Here is a 20,735-nt window from a genome sequence, read left to right on the forward strand (position 1 = left end):
ATTCAGAGTTTGCTTCTGACTAATTTCATCTTGATGCAAACCAAAAAATGCTGCTGCTTTTTTTCTTCCCCCCCACCCAGAGGAATTATTTCTCTTACACTTGCATGCACCGTCGCAATACCACTGAGGGGAGCTGCAAGAAGGCGTTTTAAGCCGCATTTAGTGGGGACCTGGGTAAAGATTCCCTGAAGAATTTAATGACAGAAGAATTCATTATGCTTTCATATCTCCTCCGCCTCTGTAACACAGAACCCAACAATGCCTTTACAGAAGCGGGAAGTAAATTCAGGCGCTGGCTCTTTCTCTCCCTCTGCTTTTTGGCTTGTGTTTCGCTGGGACACATGTGCCCAGCCCCAATCAAAACAGAGACAGATGGCATCGCTGATCATTCAGAATGGAAGGAGCCCGGGAGTCAGCATGTTTAGCTGCATTTGTAGGGCTATGCAGTATCTGCTGGCCACTGGGACTGATTTAAAAAGGCAGCGAGCGAAGGCCTGAGCTTGCGCCAAAATTTTAAATGTGCCATTTGAGCAATTACGGTTCGACATGAAAGCTGGGAGAAAGAATGCATGGGTCATTCTGATTTCGATTTAGAGACTATGTCCCCTGTTCCAAAGAGAAAATAAATGCAATCCCACCGCTTTACTGGAGCAGCTCTGGCTATAAAGGAGAAAGCCACGCTACAGACAAGTATTTTTCTGCAGTAAGGTTTTGTGGAGGCCCCACAGGCAGAGGTAGAAAATGATTCCCTGAACAAAGTTGCCAAAGAGAAATAATTGCACATCTACTACTGTGCTAACATCTCAGTTCACTATTCAAAGGTATCTTTTATCCTGCTGATCCTAAATGCATTCCTAAGATATCTGTGAAGGTGCATCATGGTCACTATCTTAATATAAGTCAGGGCCACAAAAGGCAGGAAGTGGAAACGGAAAACACAGCTCCTCCCCTGGTGAGGCACAGGGGTTAGAGGTTCCACCTTACTGAAACTTGCCTCCATCTATCCAAATGCAAACATGTTTGGGTTATGACCAAGCTCTATGTATAGCCAGTCAGGTATATTTTTCTACTGAAAGACTTATGGCAGCTGTAACCTGTCATCTTACTGCGGCCTGGAGGTGGTTTGGGATTATTGGTAGATTTGGCTGGATGACCAGGACACAAAATTGCAAAACATCCCTGAAGTGAAAAAGGAATAGCAAATTCCTAGGGCTGAAAGGTGTTCAGGAGGTTGCACATGCACTCGAATCTTGCAGCCTGCCTCTGTGCACAATGAAATGCCTTCTAGTCCAATGGCCTGCATCCAAAGGGCTGAAATAAACAGGAAATATCTATGCTACTACAACAGAACTTGGATTCATCTGTAGCCTTTTAAGGCCTTTATTGTGGAGGTGATATGCTTTCCAGAACTTTCATTCATGACTGCTGATTGGAGGTACACACAGGCAGTGCGATAACACATCCTTCAGACAGCTTCCTACCACTGCTGCTGCTGCCCCAGAACTTTTACACTGCTGCTGTTTCCTTTACAGGGAAAGAAAGGACCCGAATTAGCATCATTTAAGGTAATCATGCCTTCAAAAAGAAACATGAAGCTATTAAAGGAGGCCACGGCACATTAGTATCACATAACCAATTGTGGTCCAAGTGCTGGAAGAGGAAACCCGCAATGCAGAGGAAGGACAGGTCGGGAGCTGGCTACCTGAGGGCAAAGCAGGAATGCTTATGCAACTGAGAGGGAAACAGCAGCTTTTTGCAGACAGAAACTGTCAAGAAGGAAGAAAGAAGTGAATGCAGAAATAGGATGAAGTGCCCACAGTGGTGGGGAGTGAGTACAGTTAGGACAAGCATCGATGCTGAAGTGAGAGCAAAAGAAAAGAAAATAACATGGCTATTAACTATGCTAATTACACTACTTGCTATTACACTGCTGCTGTAAAGGCAGTGCTGGGTTCTGTGTTATAGAGGCAAAGGAGGTGTGAAAGCACAATAAATTCTTCTGTCTTTAACTCTGGGAAGTCTTCACCAACCTCCAACTAAATGCAGCTTAACACTCCTTCTTGCAGGGGTAAGCTCCCCTCAGTGGTACTACAACTGTGCACGCAAGTGTAAGAGAAAATTAGTGACTACAAGTTGTCACAGATGTGGTTTAGTGAGAAGTAATGCAAAGTGTTGGGTTTTTTTTTTTAACACTATTAGGTATTTATACCTACTAACTATAATCTAAGAAATGCATACCAAGAGCTGTAATTACAATTATCCTGTTGTCATACAGCAGCTGGCACAGCACAAACACTTACTGAGTCCTGCCACAATAGTCAGTAAGTGCCAAAGAAAGCAGTAGCCCCATTAATGCCAGCACACAGACAGCCTGTGCAGCCAGGGCTGCCCTTCAACAGATGCACGAGAGCAACAGCAAACCAGCAGTGGATGGGGCACACCATGATCCCTTTTCTGCTCTTCAAAAGAACATTTCCACCCAAACAGGGAATGCAGCCTATGTAAAAATAATTGTTACTTTTCTCTTGAGAGCATCTGGGTACCATAACAACATTTCCTAAAACCCCCAAATCTCTGCCTCTTAATTCTTCCAGCGTAGGTAAGGGATGTGAACAAACAGTCACATCCTCAAAATATTTTCAGAAGGAACACTGCAGGATCTACAATGCTCCATCAGAGACGCTGTTAAACACAACAGGCTAATTTTAGCCATGAGTCCTCTATCTGACAAGCTGCTCACACATCTAAGGGCAGAATTTGTCTGCTAGAAGGCAGCTGTTTGTGTTTTATAAGCTAAAGTTTCTCTTACCTATGGAATAACTCCAATATTTCACAGGGAATCATCATCCATCTAACTGAAGTACCCTCTAACGGACCATCAGCCTCATATCCCCTTTGAAATAGCACAGCTGAGCACTTGCTGGGCCACGATTTATTTTTTACCTTCTAAGACATCTTGCTAACTCTATAGCTCAACAGTGACAGTCGAATTTCACACTGCGATAGCCCCCCATCGATTTTTCATTGCCAGGAAGCAACTCCACAAATTAAAGTTAACAGCATTTCTGAAACTAAGGAGGGGAAAGGAGAAAAAAAAAAAAAAAAGGAAAGAAAAAAAAGAAAAGAAGGGGCAAGCAAAGAGGCACAAATGGCAAGATGCCTAAACCCTATCCCCAGCACAGGGAAAAAATTCCTTGCCGGGATTTTCACACCAGTTATTGGACAGGGATGCTACTGCCCCCCGAAGCTGGCAGCACATCATTGGGTCTGTGAATGCTTCAGCACCAAAATGTCATGGGGTCAACAGATATAAGAGTACCTCTCCACATAAAGATGTCAAAATCTACCAACAATTGCCCCATGACACGAGCATTATACCAAACCTTTTGGCACAGCTGCGTTAAACAGAGATACCCCCTTCTCCCAGGTCTGAGCTCGTACAGTCAGCCTGCTTCACTGAACTTCATTAACCACCAGCCTGTGATGAGCCATGACTCTGACACAATTCCAGTTGGTGCAGTGGTAATAATGTTTGAGACCATCGTTGCCACACTGCAGCTTCACGTGAACAGTTAAAGGAGGGAGCAGAGTAGAGAAGCACGGCGGCACTCTGCTTACCACTGCCACAACCTCGGGGATGGAGCGAAGCCACAGCCTCCCTTCATAAAGAAATGGAACCCTTGCAACACTGAACACCACTATACATTACAAGCACGTTACACACTACTGAATTACCAAAAGAAGGGCCTAAAATCTAATTAAGAAAAAACTGGACACAAGCAGCACAGCACAGCCCAGCAGCGCTCCCTCAGCATGGCTTTGACAATCCCACGCTTCAGTTCAGCTGCCTGGATCCTGTCTCAAGTTTACACAAGCTGATCTGGGTCTGGACCCATCAGCAGCACCATGCTCCCTCTTAGCAAAGCACAAAGGATTGGTTAATCTATGGCTCAAGTTAACTTTTTAATTCAGTCTTTGCTATATGACTGAATTTTGTCTCCCATCAAAGCTTATTAACGGCGTGATGCTATGTAAAAAGGGTTGGAACTGCTTATCCTCTGGTGTGAATTCCCAACAGCTTCTGTCTCCCTCTGACACACCAGCTTAAGTGTGGCTCCTTCCCTTTCAGGCCTCTGTTAATCCTCTGGCTTCACACTCATTCTGCTCCCATCTCAACCCTTCTGCATGGTCGCAGCGTCCCCATGACAGACATTGCTACTTCTCCAACTGTTCTCACACACTTGCCTCTCTGCACAAGGACCCCAGTCTAAAATTTGTTTAATTTTAACTGAATGCTCCTTCCCATGCTGCTGCACACCAGAACCCCTCTGGAGCTGGTGCTTTTGGAAGAGTTAGACTGGAAAGCGGCAAAGCAGGGGGGAAAAAGGGGAGGAAAGAGAAGAGAGGAAAAATAAAACAAACACAATTGTTTTTTGTCTCTAAATCCCTCGTTTTAACCCAACGAGCATCTCATCCAATGAAGCATGATAAGCATGAAGTGTTATATAAAGAAGATAATTATAAAGGGATTTAATGCTTGGCAGGCTCAGATTGCAAGGTTTATAGCAGAGGTAGCATACTCACTTAAACAGCTTTGTGTCCAGGTTTGCTATTATGCGGGCAGCGTGGCTGGGGCGAAGCAGAATCAGAAACAGGATTTGTTTTACAGGGGGGAAAAAAAAAATAAAAGAGTACAACCCCCTTCCCACTGAGGATGGCAACTCCAGTCCCACCTCTTTCCACTTCTGTCCCATCCCTGATTAATGATGTTGTCTGCCTGATTTATGACCCACCCCAACAGATTAGAGTTTCCCTCTTCAACCTCCCCCCCCTGCTTCACCCCCTCCAGAAGGCACAGCCACACTCTGCTGGAAATATTAGAGAATTATTAAATAAACATTCATACGTCATGTCTCTTCTCATACTGAGCTCATCGTAGTCAACGCTCAGCGGCCAGGCCCTGTTTGCTTTGGGGCTGACACCAACCAGCTGGAGTGATTCATGGAGAGGCTGGCTACAATGCTCTGTGCCATATATCATGCTCGCAGCGCTCCCTGCCCCGGCGGAGATAAACTGATCAACCACAACGGGCTGGAATGAATTTATGACAACACAAAATTGAGGAAAACAAATGGGAGGTGACCCAGTGGGCCACTAACCCAGACTCTCTTGCTGGCCTGCAATCTAGTCTGGTGGCAGAAAGCAAAATTGAACATTGGCACTCTGAATTAAGATGCTGGCTTTTAACCCCGGGGAACCTCGGTTTCCAGACGGCAACGGACCCTCGTGTGCGGCAGAGGAGAGGGAGGAAGACTTTCTGTGAGGAAAGTGCTTTTTGCAGCTCTGTGCAGGCTGAGAGCACAACACTGGCAGAAGAGTCAGGGAGGATGCCCAGGCAATTAGGGACTGGCTGCTCTCTCTGAGCAAAGCTGCATCTTAAGTCAAGGTAAAGGAGTGTTGCACTGGCTGAGCTTGTCTGCCGAAGATGCCAGCCACTGTAAAGGCTGTGACTGGGGCCTTCAGCAGATGGGCAGAGCTGATAAAATGCTCCCCCATGAGCCTTCAGTACCCCAGGGCATCTCTCAGATGCCTCATGTCAGCAAGATCAGAAAAGCTCTGCGTGGATGAGACACCCTGCAGCACTGGGAAGGAGACGTGAGACCAGTACCACCTCCCTTATTACCTGTAGCTGTTATCTGAAGTTCAATGCAACAGAGTTCAGGTCAGCAGTGAGAAACCTACCTGAGCTACCAAGAACTTTGCATCCATGCCAGGAAGAGCTGGGAGCAGCATCATGTGCCTTATTACCTGTGGCTGCCTGAAGTTCAACACAAAGCAGTTGAGGCCAGCCTGATCGAGCTACTGATGACCTGGCACAGGCCAAGGAGTGAGACAACAAACACAGACCTACCCTTAACCCCACCTAGTTCTACATGCAAGAGGCTCTTCCATGAAACCTGAAGTTTAGATTAAATCAACTTGCTCAAGCAAAGAGCTTCAGCTGCACATCAAGAGGACTGTTTGCTGTACTGTATTAGTGGATAAAAAAAAACACAAACCCAAAGAAACAAACCCACACTGCTCTCCTTGCCTAGGCTTATTTTTGGAAGAGGGGGAGGCAGCAGGAATGTCACTCTTATGAGAGAAGGATCAATATGTGGATCACTGCTAATTCTATTAGCCAGTGCTCTAAAGGGAGAGCAGGGCTGACACAGGTGGTAAGCCATGTGCTTCTGGACAAGTTTAAAAATGCTAATCAGAAGCTACACAGGGTTTAACATGCCAATCAATAATGCTCAGATTTAAAGGCAAAAATTAAGGTTACAAACAATGGAGTAAAGTGATGCTGCCAAAAACTTCCTGTAAGCACCACCCAAAATAAGAAAAATGAAACCAATTTAGCTTCAGATTAAGAAACAGGAACTAGAGATGAATCAATTTAGCCTCTTGGGCTGGGTCACCATATATCATGGCTCAGCAGTGGAGTGGGAAGCAGCCAGACAGTGTGAAACCCTTCCCCCTCCTTTTCTGTAGGCTTCTAGCTCTGATCCTGTTATCAATTAATTTAACAGAACCCCTCTACACAGACAACCACACAGAGCATTCAAGATTCCTTAAATGGCAGGACAGAAACTATTTATCACACATGAATCTCAAAGGAAGGAGTGTGGGGGGGCAGGCATCTAGGAATTCTCCACCTGAAGCACCACCTTCTTTTCTGAATCTCAGTGAAATAAAATGTCTTCAATAAAAAAAGCTCTCCCTGCTACTTAAAAGACAAAAAAAATTCAACATCTTTTGAAAGACTCAGCAAGACACTTAAGGCTTTCCCTGTGATTTCTGTTGGGTTTTCCTGACTTTTCACACCTTTTGAGGACCTGGGGCAAGGTTACTGAGGAGCAAGGCGTGAGCACACACACATACACACTCCCCCCCGCTTCACAGCGGCGTTAGCATGAGAGTTGTTTGGAAAGGATTCCAGGATCCTTCAAAAGGTGCTAGCTAAAGCCTCTTTGATCAGATTATTAAAGCTATGTCAATTTTATCACTTGAGCTCAAGTGTTCTGGAAAATGTCAAATCCTTTCAGCTCCTGCAGTTTAAAGATTTTCAATAGGAGTGGATCTGGGAGGATGGAGGACTGCTGGGCTGACAGGCAGGAGACCCAAAGGGAAGCCAAGCAGCGGCCAAGACGGAGGCTGACAGATTAGGGCAGAACGGATGAGTCCTTGCCATTGAGACAGCATGCAATGAATGGTTGGCTCAGAGGACAGAACTGCTTCTGCACTGACTTGGAAGCTCCTAGACTCAGTGGTCCTCTGCCAAAGTCTGCTCACTGAGCAGCATCGAACAGCCGACAGCCCACGTTTGGGACATGCTAATAAAAAGCCTTGTAAAATGGAAAGCGCTGAGACAGCAAAGCAGGGTTAAAGTTTCCTCTGCAGCAGGGAGTTTCCACAGTTAACCCCTGACTGTGAACATATGCTATGCCAGGCTGCCTGAACTGTCAGAGATCCTGAACTGTGCCAAGGACACAACCTCTCAAGTCAGGACTAGGGGCAGGAGGAGAACACACTAGATTAAAAGAGAAACAAACAACAAAACCCTTTCTGTAAAGTCATTTTAACACTACCACCAGATATTTCCCCCCCCATCTCAAATGATCAATGGCATCTCAGCCATGAAATGTAAATACTGTTTAAAATCCACAATTACCTCATTGCTTCCACCTCATTCAAGATGGTTTGTCTCTCACTTGATCTTGGGGCAACATTTTATATCAGGCAATAACCAACTTAAAAACCACTGCCCCTTCCCACTTAATGCATTCCACAGCAGTAGTGCAGAGTCTGTAGTTTTAGGCTTGGATTATCAAACCTGCCTAAGCAGTAGGTCACCCTAGTGGTGTATTGAAGGAGGCTGAGGATTTAGATTATTATTCAAATGCAGAGTGCAGATAAAACCATTTGTTTCTATCCTGGACTAGGCTGCAGGATATCCAGCAAGCAGAAAGGCATCACAAGAAGAGATGGCCAGAAGTCCCTACCCTGTTGTATATTCAAACACTGGCACTTAAAACTTCTGAATTTACTGGAGAGCTGAAGGTAAAACACTCATAAGCTGAGACATTATTTCCATTAGCAACCATGAAAAGGTGAAGTCTTGATTTTCAGTAAAAAGACATTCTCTCAGTGAGGCTTCTGCAAAGTTACAAGGTTACTGGGAATCCCTTTTGCTGGAGAGATGAAGGGTAGAATATGCAGGTAACCATGGAGAAAACAGAATAGAAACCATGTGAAGGACTGCCCTCAAAACCTAAGATGTAACAATAATATAACTTCTCCATTAAAAGCAGAATCCCAGGATACACTTATAGCAGAAATCTCACAGGGGGAATAACAAATAAATCAAAGTACAGCTTGACAAGCCAATTGTTTTTGTCAGGTTAAAGTGGGTTTGAATCTTCATCTCCTGTCTGAAGTCCCAGCTCTAGTCTAGGCTGCTATGGACCACACAACATATCTGAACCCCCCACCATGAGTATGACATGGTGGAAGGCATGCATATATCTATTCACATATTTTAAAAGAAGGCAATTTGGAGAGGAGAAGCCCTTTGGAAGCTCTGCTCAATTGCCTGTCACTGGATTCTTGCCCACGTGGATATCTGTGCAAGAGCTCCCTGAAGGCCTTCTGTGGAAGTCAGGACACCAAGAGCTCCATGTCCAGGGTTTATGATGGAGCACAGCTTCCCTTTGCAGGGGCAAAAGCTTCAAATATGCCTACCCTCAGACTAGTGCTGCTTCTGGGAACACCAGATGGGACACTGTGGTCCCTTAAAACATTTTAAATGAAAGCTCTCCACTTTACACTCACTTTTCAATGTCACTGTTCTTACAGGTCTTCTGCATAGTCTCCTGTTTACTGCTTTCACCATTACTCGTTGAGGGCATTTCTGTTGAGAGAAGAACAGACAAATTAGAAAGAGAAGATTTGATCACTCCAATGAAATAGTCTAAGCAAGTTATGGTTTCAGCAGCAGAGGACCTCGATGAGTCATTTTCATGCTGATTCTCGGAAAGGCAGAGAAGAGACCGATGCTACGTGTCCCTGTCTGACAGAGAGGCGCTCTCTGGACAGCGTGCTTCCAGGATTTGAGGCTGAACATACCACCTCTGCCTTCTCCCCACTTCATACTGACTGACCCTCACAGATGTATCAGTTGTTTAAGCCAGGATTTAATTCAGAAAGGTTTAATGTAGCTGCCACACCAAAGGGTACTTCTTGAAGGGTGGGTTCAGAGCAGCTCCACCCAGACCAGACCCTGCTGCCAGCTCCTCCCTTTTCTGAGACCCCTCAGACACAGAGAGGGAAGAAAACATATGCCAGGTAAGTAGTAGAACAGAATGGTCTGCTCATAGCTCTCCCAGTATTATTAACAGTGGATAGGGTGTGAAATACCACTAGGAGAAGTCTCAGATGAACCGTCTTGGGGCCAGCCCGTGGGCTGTAAGTTCAGCACTGTGGCTTCAAGTAAAAGGTATGAAGAAAACAGCAAGTGCCATCAGGGCTGCTTCCTTATCACCTATGTGGCTGTAGTTACTGAAGCTGAACACATCTACAAGCTAGTGCTCCTACAGCACAGAAAATAAATGTAATTGCCTATCCCAGAGAAGAAAATGCCTGTGATAGATATCCTATGTTCTCTATCATGCCCTTGGCAAAACTGGTTCTACCCACCCCTTTTTCCCCCTGCAAGCAGTAATGTCTTGTAGGTGCTTTCAAGGTTGGGAATCAAATGCCCAAAGCATTACAGTAACAGAACAGGGAACAAAATCATTGGGACAAGTCTCTTCAGGTCGCTGAGCTTCAGTTCTCTTCCTAAGGGAACCAGAGCAGCACTACCCAGCTCTGGAAATGGATTTGGCATCTACAGCTGGAAAGCGCCAGGTTTTGTTATTCTCATATTTCCACTAGGCTGCTGCTTACACTTCCAGTGCTGCTGGCATTAAATGAAAAAACCCAGCAGTCAAATGGGTTTAACATTCCCCCCTCCCTTAATGCTATGAGCTTTCAAATAATGCATGCAAAGGTAGACTTTCACATTCACTCATTTGCTCTGGTGTCTCAGCTACAGTTCATGAAGTAGGACAGATCCTAGAGCTCCCACTCTAAAGGTGCAGGCTTCAGAGCTGCAGGCTTTTCTTGCCATACAGAGGCCAGCAATGACATGACCTACTCAACAGATCATGATACAAGTCTCTAGCATGCCCTTTTAAAGAAGGGAAGATGATAAGAAAAGAGCTGAAAAAAGCACAAGCAACAAGTGTCCGTATAGTTTAAACCCCCAGCAGCTGAACACTACCATCACATAGTCAAGCTCTGCTAGCTCCTTCTACAGCAGTTTGTCTTTTAGTGACACAACTGCAAGTCAATCCAAACCTTGTCTGTTATCACCGTACCAGTTAGAGCTGCATTTGTGGGAGCAACCCCAGCTGCCATTGACTACTGTGCTGCAAAGACACTGTGATTCTATGTGAATATGAAGACACTGTGATTCTATGTGAATATGTATCTGCTGGTGCTGTATGAGAGCATCTGTAACTACCATTTGCCTCATTACTGTCAACTGGAAGACACAGACTATCTGCCTGCCCTCCTGGTGGCATACAAGCAGACGCATTCTTTGCACGTCCAACACTCACCGTCGCTGGCCCATTTAGAAAACTCCGGTGTTATTCGAGTACTGGGTGTGCCGCCGCTGAAAGAGGAAAGGGCAGAACGCTCAAGGTTGGATATGGAAAATTTTGCTGCTCAGGAAAAGCTGCCCCTTCCACCCACTACTTTTCTCTCAATACTTCTATCCATCAGTCTCGGCTTCAAATGCGAGCACTTGCCCTGCTGCAGGAGGTGCTTTTGTGCTACTCCACATTTCCACCGGTGTTCTCCCAACCTGTACTTCTAGCTATGATCTCTGCTGAATCACACAGGGGTTGTGATGCTGACTGGAGGCTTGGGATTCAAACAGCACCTGTGACCTAAGGCTCATTTTTTGAATACACAATTTCAAAGATGAAAACCTTACTTGTGAACAGAAATCCTCTGTGTTGCAACAGCATCTCCCTTTAAGAATAACTTTACACCTTCGTAAGCCCCATCTTTTCCATCTTCCTATTTGAAGAACAGCAGCATTGAAGTACAGACAACTCCTAACCCTGTCCATTCTCTCTCTCAGTAACAGACCATAAGCAAAAGGAATCTTTTCTGAGTAGGCTGCACACTTGTGACCTTGTAACATGTTATCTCTATGAGCTATGACAGTTGCACTCAAAAGGTAACGTAGGCTTGTTGCTTCAGAACATTAGCTGTGCTCCTGCATGTCCACAGAAACTTGTCAGAATTTCAAAGTGCTTTAACAAGCAACATCACCTGCTCCATTTCAGAGATGGGCAAATAAGTCCAGGAGACACATAAGGGCCTTGTCCAGACTGCAAAACAAAGTGCTAAAGTGCAAGTCAGTCACGTTGAAGAAACTGGGACTCCTGGCCCCAAGTTCTCAGTCATCTGAACAAGCACCAAGTATCCACAGTCACTGAGAAGGGATACCCCAATATCCTGCTATAATACCACTGTCCTGGCTGTGAAGGAGCTTCAGCATCTTTGAGGCCCTGCCTATGGACTAGCATGGTTAGCAAAGTACTGAACAGACCAATGGTTTGGATCCAGCGTGGCAAATACCACTTTTCTATGGAGTGGAATCTAATTTTGAACTACTGTTTGTGACAGGCTAAGCAGTAAGAAAACTTCATTTCACTGCTCTATCAATCACTTCAACCTTGACCCCACAGGATCACTTGGTGAAAGAGACAGAGGGGTAATTTAAGCCCTGTTTTATGCAGGGCAGAGGGCTTAGAAAGCAATCCTAGCTCCCTGTTAAGGCTCATTTTATTTGCCTGAAATGCTTCCCCAAGTGCCCTGAACACTGACTGCCTACCTACATTCTCCACATATGTATGTGGGCAGAGCACAGATCCTGCCATGACCCCAGAGCTGAACGCAGAAGGATTAGTTTGCATATCCCACCACACGTAATGGGATGCAATGAAATCATACCCTGGGTGCCAGACTCCTAATGTGCCAAACAAGATTTGGATAGCATCAGATTATACTAAGAGGACACATTTCATTGTGAAGCAAGACAATGCATCAGGCCTTAGTACAGCAGTTTCCCCATCATCAGCATTCACCTTCTGTTCAGCACTGTCCAGGCAGTAGGGTAGTTAAGGGACAGTGTGCAGGGAGGCTTTATGAGGCTACACAGGTAGAAATTGAGACCCATCTGTCACACTGCGCTTCTTTGCAAGTCTCTCTTGTTGTGACCCTTGCACTCAAGTGAACAAGTAACTTCCATAAATTCAGACTCCCCCAAAGTAATGAAAACAAATTAGAAAGGCACAGGACTTACTTTAACACAGCACCTCGAAGCGCCTCCCTCTCTTTGGCTTCCCCTGGCTCTTCCCCAGTGCAAGGGATAACGTCTGCCTCTGTGTACCTGAGCACAAGGAGTTAAGAAGCATACAGCCTTGATGCAGACAGTGGAAAGGTTTTTGAGATGGTTAGGATACTGTCTGGGATACAGAACAAATTAATTCCAACTGGGAAGACCTCAAAAGAGGGGCTGGTATCCATGGAGGGGACTGCTTTTAAATTCTGGATTAAAGGTATTTTTTTAGGTGGGAAGAAACAGGAGAGTCTTTTGATAGCAACATGATTCCACAGCCACTTCTTCAACCTCTGCAAGCCTACATTGCACAATTCCACTATTTCTGTTTGAGGCACAGAGATCTTTTACCAGCTAAGGATTGGGGGGGGCTGCAGTCTTTGAGACTGGTACAGATTTCATCACAGCTAAGCCAAGGTCTGCCTAATACCCTTGCAGGAATTTCTCCTGATGGCTGTTACAGGTGCTGCAGCACAGTAGTCTGCCCACAGCACTCCTAGTACAAAAAGCCTGGCCCCCAGGCAAAGAAGTTCCAAAAAGCTGCCCTTAATGATAATTCTGCCCATGACCTAATGAAAGGAAAAAAACAAACAACCCACCCAAAACCAGTCCCTCTGGAGGGGCAGATGAACAGTGCTTGAAATGTTTACTGCATAAACCCACTGAAAACAAAGGGTTATCTAGTGGAAAATAAACCCATTTCCTACCCATGAAGCAGGAAAAGCTATATATATATGGAAGAAACCTGGGTGGAGACAACAGATTGCTTATGAACCAGAATGGAGAAACACTAACTTTGGTCTCCTGCAATGTCTCCTAAAGAATTCACCAACCACATCTGAAGTAGTGCTGCATCAACGCAAAGATCTCAAAGGGAGGAATTTGGAATCCTTTCCTAGTTCAAACAGTGTGGAAGCTGGAGAAGGCAGTGTCATCTCCAGCAGGGCTGGACACAGATTATCCACCACTACCCAGGGCAGTGCTGTATGAAAGCAAGCTGAAGACGCCCCTCTAGGTTCCCTCTCCACAAGAGCCTTTCAAAAACGATACTGTGGTTTCCCGTATTCAAGTGTGTCGTCGCCATCCACGTCCAGGTCAGCGTCGCTGTCTGGATTCTCCTTGCCGCTGCACATGATGAACCCAGACCCTGGAAAGAAACAAAACACAGGGGGGTTTGAATTGGAGGTGGTGTGTAGGAGGTTTCCTAAGGAAACTGCAGGTCTGCAGGTCCTCCTTTACTCTTAACAGCCTCCCAAACAAGGGAGGCTCCACTGCCCAAACCCAATTTTCTGAAGACTGCTCGGAAGACACAGAAATGCTCCAACTTCCTGGATTTTATGCTCTGAAGTGCCCCTTCAATACTGAAAATCTAACATTCTTGAACCTTTTGCTCTCTGCACAGGTTATCTTAAAGTTGAAGGCACCAGAAGGTCATAAATTACAGAATACAGACTAAACCAGGTTGGAAAAGACCTTCGAGATCATCTAGTCCAACCTATCACCCAACACCATCTAATCAACTAAACCATGGCACCAAGTGCCTCATCCAGTCTCTCTCTTAAAGACAGAAAAAAATAATGAAGCAAAATAGGGCAGACTGATAAAAGCATTTAGTCATGGCTTAGAATTTTACAATATAAACCACGCAGGAATAGCAAATCTGTTACTAAGAGAAGAAAGAAAAGTAATAAATCAGACTCCACAGTCATTAACAGCTACTTATAAGCACTCCTTATGTGAGCAAATTCCAGTGCAAGTCAACCAGAGTCCTGCACTTCCAGTAGAGGTGCATCAGATGTAAGCCCAGTCCCAGCTCTAGCAGGAAGGAAACAAACAGTTCCTCCCCAGATTAAACTGTCTGCCACTTTCTACCAATATATAGATTTATCTTGGTTCTGAAGCTTTTTGGTGACTGTGCTACTGCTGAATGGAACCAGGCTTCTTTTAACTGAGTCTGTACATAAATGCCTACAAAGATGAAAATTCAGATGGTATTTGCTGCCCAAGGTTTGTTAATAGAAGGAAAATTAAGGAAGTCAGATTTAACTCTGGATATGCTATCTCCCATGAAATGGGAAATTAGGCAAAGATCTTCTGAATCCCAAAGTGGTGCAAGGTTCTTGTTCACATTCATTTCTGCAGCACATCTAAGCTGTTTGGGGACATAAGCTATGCAGAAGGAAATCTGCTTAACTCTGGGTGCCTCCAGTATGCTCCTTCTCTTAGCACTCCACCACCCAGACAGCAGTCCTGGAAGTCTGGCTCACACAGAGAGGGTACCTACAGATGGCTGCTGACTCAAGTGCATAGCTAGACCAGGCAGAACATTCCACCTGCAGACACTGAAAGAGTAAAGCAGATACAGCCTTGGCTTTGGAGAAGTGCCCCAAAGAGGGTACATGTACACTGTGAGTGTGGTCCTAAATGCAAAAGACAGGCTAAAATTAACGCAGAAGTGCTGAATATCAGGAGCATGTCTGAAGAAAGAGCACATTCCCCAGGGTTAGGGTAACCCTTTCAGTGCTACAGATGTCTCAGTCTGTTCCTCCCACTGGCCTCTCACCAGAGCACTCCACACAAGCTTGTGCAGGCAGCAGCAAACTCACACTTTTCCAGCCCAGAAAAGTGAGCTGGATGTCTAATAGTTTGCGTTTGTGCAGAGAGCAGGGCAAGGTGAAGGCCTCATTTCCAAGGACAGGCTGCAGACAGCGCTCTTTACTGTCACTCTCTAAGAAGGGATGCTCTCCCTGATTCATTAAGCCCCCAATAAAATTTGTTTATATGGATTTGATATTTCTCTTCCCTGAATATAAAGAAGGTCCTTAACGAGTGATAACTGTAGCATGACAATGATTTTAAGACTAACCTTTCCCTAGAAGCATAAACTACCTTTTACTTCAAAGTAATTGCTACCTTTAATTCTTAGCTGAGGGAACAAAACCGGCACTGACACTGCAGCATCCACAGCCTGCACCAGGAGCCATGCTTGAAGGTCAGCTCTGCGGCGTCGCTGGTGCAGTCCTCTTCCAGCAGACCCTTCACAAAAAGTTTCACATACTGGCTGCATGCTGCCAGCCAACACATGTCACAAGCTGCCTTCTCTTGCTGCTATGGCTCATCTAGTAAATCTTCACTCCTTCAGTTCATCACAATGTTTGGGTGAAGATTTAGAGGAGTAAGAGAGAGCTGTCAAAGAAGCTGGATAGTCTTTCAAAGCTGCCTTAGAAGTCACAGTGGGCAATAGGGTGGTAATTTACAGGCATGGCATTTAACCTCAGTAACACCATTCCCTGCACCTGGCATTACTTTAGCCCATCACTTCTCAGAGGCCATAAACTTTGGACACACAGGTCTTCATTTTTCTTGTAGCTGTGGGAAACATAAATCATGCAAAGCTGGAGCTGTGACTTGGCCAGTCCCAGAGGTAATCTGAATGTTAGCCAGACAATGAATACTTGGAGCAAGATGTCCAGAAGAGTGAAAATAAGTGGGACTGCTCCCCATGTCCCTCCCCCTGCAAGGATGCCAAGCACACTGCAAACGTGCACCTTCCCATTAATTTTGTTTGCAGGTGACTCAAGCCAACTAGTGGTTTATGGTTAGAGCTTAAGAAAAGAAGATTTGCTTACTGTGATACAATTTACAAATATTAAGGCATCTTGACTTCAGAATCCTGGTGTCCTTGCTCTCAAAACCTTTCTACTTAAGAAAATCCCTTCTAAGTCTGAAAGGAAAATATTCCAAAGCTTTTAGGGAATCTAGCTCTGTAATAGGAACTACTGCTCTGCTAACAGAGTAACATCCTCCCTACACCATAAGGGTACAAGGGAAGGGTTTAGACAGTATGTGTGATGATGGCACATATGCACTGGGATGATCTGAAACAGTATTTCAGTTAGAGAGGAAGACAAAGCCTAAAGGAAGCTGCAGCATGGTGATCCAGCTCTCACATATTCACCAAATATGGATTTTTTTAACCTGACCAAATGCAACCCATTGCAACCCAGTAAAACAACTTGACTCAGAAACTGTATGCTAAACAAAGTAACCTCTGTGAACCCAGAAAAGACTGAATATAAGTTGTGCTGTCAAGTAGAAGGCTTCAGAGGCTGCTTTGAAAAAAGGAAAAAAGCACAGGAAAAACAAAGTAGTTTCCAATGTGAATCCAAGTGTCCATAAACTGCAGTACTGCCACTACATGGAAGAGTATACCAAAGAGGAGGATGCAAAGCTTGGTCCAGCATCACCTGTGGAGCAAGCAGCTGCCACTGCCATCCTAATGCCCTTACATCTGCAGGAGGGATGAATTTATGTTTATAAACATGTAAAGGACGAGTCCCAAGAGGATGGAGCCAGGCTCTTCTCGGTGGTGCCCAGGGACAGGACAAGGGGCAATGGGTGGAAGTTTCACGTAAATATGAGGAAAAATTTTTCCACTGTGAGGGTGACAGAACACTGGAACAGACTGCCCGGGTGGGTTGTGGAGTTTCCCCCTCTGGAGATATTCAAAACTTGCCTGGATGTGTTCCTGTGTAATTTGGTGTAGGTGATCCTGATCTGGCAGTGGGGGTTGAACTAGATGATCTTTCAAGGTCCCTTCCAGCCCCTGAAATTCTGTGAATTTGGAGGCCAGTTCTGGTGGGCTGGGGTTTGGTGCCACAATTTCAACGTGACCCTCCTTGTCTAACTTCCTGGGGCTGCTTCCATGCACAAAGCCAGCAAAAACACCCACGCAGCTGTTCAAATATTTGACGTCTGAACTGCTTGACATTATTCATTCATCTCAGGCTCATTCAAACCAGATTTCTGGACAAGTGCTGTTATAAATGGATTAAGAGGACCACTAAATGCAAGGAAGGCCTGATAGGATCACACCTGCTTCTCACTAATTCAGCCCAAGTGTAAAGAGGGCTCACAACTTCCAGCTTCTGCTGGCAGCATACGCTGCCATCCAGAAGTAAGGAAAACATGAAATGGAGCACAGAGGGTCTTGAGCAGGGTAAAACTGTCTTTGTAACAACACTGGTTTGGACCTGCTAGAGGAGAAAGTTTCCAGAAGACCCCCTACCTGAGTGCAGATTCAGGTAATCTACTATTCAATAGTGTACACTGGGAATCAGGTTCCTCCAGAAGGCTCAGCTTCTGAAGGTCACGCTGTAATTCAAGGCCATCAGCAACGTTTCCTAGAGCAGAGCTCTAAAGACAGTGCTGCTTTCCAGAAATGAATGCTTGGGAGTAGGACTTTATGCCAACATGCTACAAAGTGAAATCTGATAACTGAATGTTAAGTTGCTAGTCTAACCTAGGAACTCTCAATAGACTCAATCTGTTGTTCACAGAAGCAGCTGCACTCTTACAAGGAGAGTCACCCAAGGCCTGAGAACTGTAACTTCACATGTGAATTTGAAAACACTGCTTTCAGATGAAAGAAGAAGAAACCAAAATGCAGAACCTCCTGCATCCTTCCCTTCCCTTGTTGAAGAATTTTTTGTTCCTGCTGTGCATTTGGTAGGACACAACCACTTGTCATATGCTGCTAACCCAAATACAATTAGCCTCCTGATGCTAAAGCAGAACAATCCTCTGACAGTCTTAATCCCAGCTGCCTCCTTAAGGTCCAGAAAAACAGGAGTGAGCAGGCAGGTCAGACACTGAGGCCATTAAGGAGAGAAAAAACAAAGTTACACCTCTGTCTCCAATCCCCATTGCTCTTGTAGCCAGGTGCTCTGACAAGCAATTCCAGCACTGGTATTGAGTGGCACCTCTATAAACCCTGTGACAGTTTGGGAGACAAACTCCCCCATCAATCAGAATGTACCTATCAAGATCACTTACCTAGAGTGCTCACCACCTTCCAGCCCTATGTACACAGCTTTGCTTGGGCTGGCCTCAGAGCAGTCTGCCTGAGCACCAACTCAAGGTAGTTTCTGAAAAATTCAGGCACTCTACACAACCAAAGTGTTTCCAAAATACAGAGGTCTGAAGAGCAGAAAAGAATTCACATGCCTCTTTGCCATGGCCAGGCTGCAGACACTGGCAGGCCACAGGAATCAGCTGAAGGAAACCAGAAAACACTTCCCACTGTCTGTCAGGTGTCTATTAATTCTGACTGCAGATGAATCCCCATCAGAAACAATTTTATTCCACTTTCCATAAGTTGTCATAACACTTTTCCTTCTCCTAAGCCATCCCCTACGCCTAAGCATCCTCTCTGATCTCTGCACTGCTTCTCAAATCTGACTTCCTTTGTGCAATTCCCTCGATGACCGAACATCTCAACATCTCTCAAGGGAAGGGTGGTTCAAGCAAAGATCGAGAGTCATTACCATGACACATAAGGAGATTCACAGAACAGATAAAAGGGCCTCACATTCATGTCCCTCCTTTTCTCCATCACGTTCAGCAGCAGATGGTCAAAGTGACAACATATGCTGCTTCAGGTGCTGGCAGCACTGCTGGCTCCACTGCAGGCATGAACTCACACAGAGGCTGACAAGTCTTGGGAGCAGAAAGCTAAGACTAACAGATCAGTGCAGACCCTAACAGCCACTGCCAAATTTCATCAGTACAGGTAGGAAAGCATAGACCTACCTGCACCCCACCTCTGCTCCTCAACTTCCATTTGGGCAGATAAGTCAGTTTGAGAGCCAGCTGTTCTGTATGCATTTAATTATCACTCCAAATGAGACTGAGGAGCAAAATTTAGATGTTATTATTATTATTATTATTTGCACCACCATTATGAATGTAGCTATTAGATGCTGCTTACCGAGAGAATCAAACTCATTGCTACAACTGGCGCTTCTCCTGTTTGACCCCCCCTCCCCTCAAAGAATGGGGAGGGTCAAATCTATATTGGAAATATTCTAGAAATCCAGAATTGGATGTAAATTCTGTAAGTGTATGTGAGTCCAAATGCATCTCAGGGGCACGCAGCTCTGCTGGGGCCTGTTTTGGCTGGGAAGAGGCATTAATTCTGCTTGCAGGTAATTTACACGTGTTCAGGAAAGAAGGAAAAAAGCCTCCCGTAAATCTCCAGGATTGCAGCCTTTGCTAATTACACTCCTTGCAGTGACCCCCTTTTGCACACCCTCCCTTTCCAGCACGTTCACTCTATTTTCTTAACGAAATGTCACTCGTTGGCTTCTTGGAGAGTAAAAACAATGAAGGCAATAAAAGCAGTTTATGCAGACACACGGCCAGGCCTCACACACACTTCCCGGGAATGGCTCTAAACTGGGTTGATTTCATCACCTGCTAAATTATCCCAAACTAGTGCTAAGAACACAAGGTAGCATGGAAGCTGTTTTATTTTAAAAGGTGTTGGGGAAGACTGGCAAAGCCTGTGGCAGAGGTGAGGCTATGTTGAGCACCAATCTTTCTCTAGATCCAGAAGAACTCATCCTCATTTCTGGACAGTGAAATTGTTCCCTCATTTTTGCCTAGCACAAACAGGGACAGAATAGTTCTGGTGACTTTTCTAGCCTGTTGCAGGAAAAATTACATTCAGAGGCTGTGAAAAGCTGCTTACAGAACAAGGGTTTCATTTCTCTGGAGACAGATCCTTTTCAAGCAAAAGTGATTTACCTGGAAAAGTGACACCTGACTGTGTCATTACAATGTACACCTGAAATAGCAGACGCATCCGTCTGATGCCACCTATTAGCTCCCACAGAGGCACAAATGGGCTGCCAGAGACCTGGCTGCTTACCAGCATCTTGGATGCTTACAATGATCTTTGCTAACAGATCAGAGGAACAGCTGCCTTTAAAGAAAGGGGCCATATAATTTTACGACCATTAACATCATTTCACAGCAGCGTGCTGAACAAAGGGCAGACAAAGCTCCGCTGTACAGGGTAAGAGCCTGCTGCTGCAAGGCTCAGGGAAGAAGCTTCCCCTCCCATCACAACACTGAGGAGTATTCCAGAGATTTCTTTTATACCTCTCCGTAACCCATCAGGTAGGGATTGTGGCTGCAGAAGGAAAAATGCACTTGGACCAAAGGTCTGATCTGGTGTGGCCATACACACATGGCTGCCTCCTCGAACCTCACGCCAGAGTGATGCACTAGGGTGAGAACGGCCTCCTGTCTATCTCAAAGGCTGCCCTTCAAAACCCAGAGCTGAACTACAAAAGCAGCAGCAACAGCCACAGTCTTTGCAGCTACAGCTCGTTTTCCACAGTCAGGGAAAGGTGGATCTGAAAGCTTTTGTTCCCCTGGGGAGAGGGTGGAA

At 45.3% G+C, this 20,735-nt stretch overlaps 1 protein-coding gene across 3 annotated transcripts in view; it reads right to left on the minus strand.

Annotated features, from left to right (window-relative positions):
• RNF220 (ring finger protein 220) overlaps positions 1 to 20,735 on the minus strand; it is a 231,760-nt gene that overhangs the window by 17,782 nt on the left and 193,243 nt on the right. For all 3 annotated transcript variants that reach the window (XM_054165291.1, XM_054165290.1, XM_054165292.1), the window contains 4 exons: positions 13,550 to 13,646; positions 12,464 to 12,550; positions 10,704 to 10,759; positions 8,875 to 8,953 (listed from right to left, as the gene is read on the minus strand). In XM_054165291.1, the coding sequence (XP_054021266.1) occupies positions 8,875 to 8,953; positions 10,704 to 10,759; positions 12,464 to 12,550; positions 13,550 to 13,646 (319 nt within the window). The remainder of the gene's footprint in view (positions 1 to 8,874; positions 8,954 to 10,703; positions 10,760 to 12,463; positions 12,551 to 13,549; positions 13,647 to 20,735) is intronic.

The sequence above is a fragment of the Dryobates pubescens genome, chromosome 11 (genome assembly GCF_014839835.1).
Source record: "Dryobates pubescens isolate bDryPub1 chromosome 11, bDryPub1.pri, whole genome shotgun sequence".
Lineage (NCBI taxonomy): Eukaryota > Metazoa > Chordata > Aves > Piciformes > Picidae > Dryobates > Dryobates pubescens.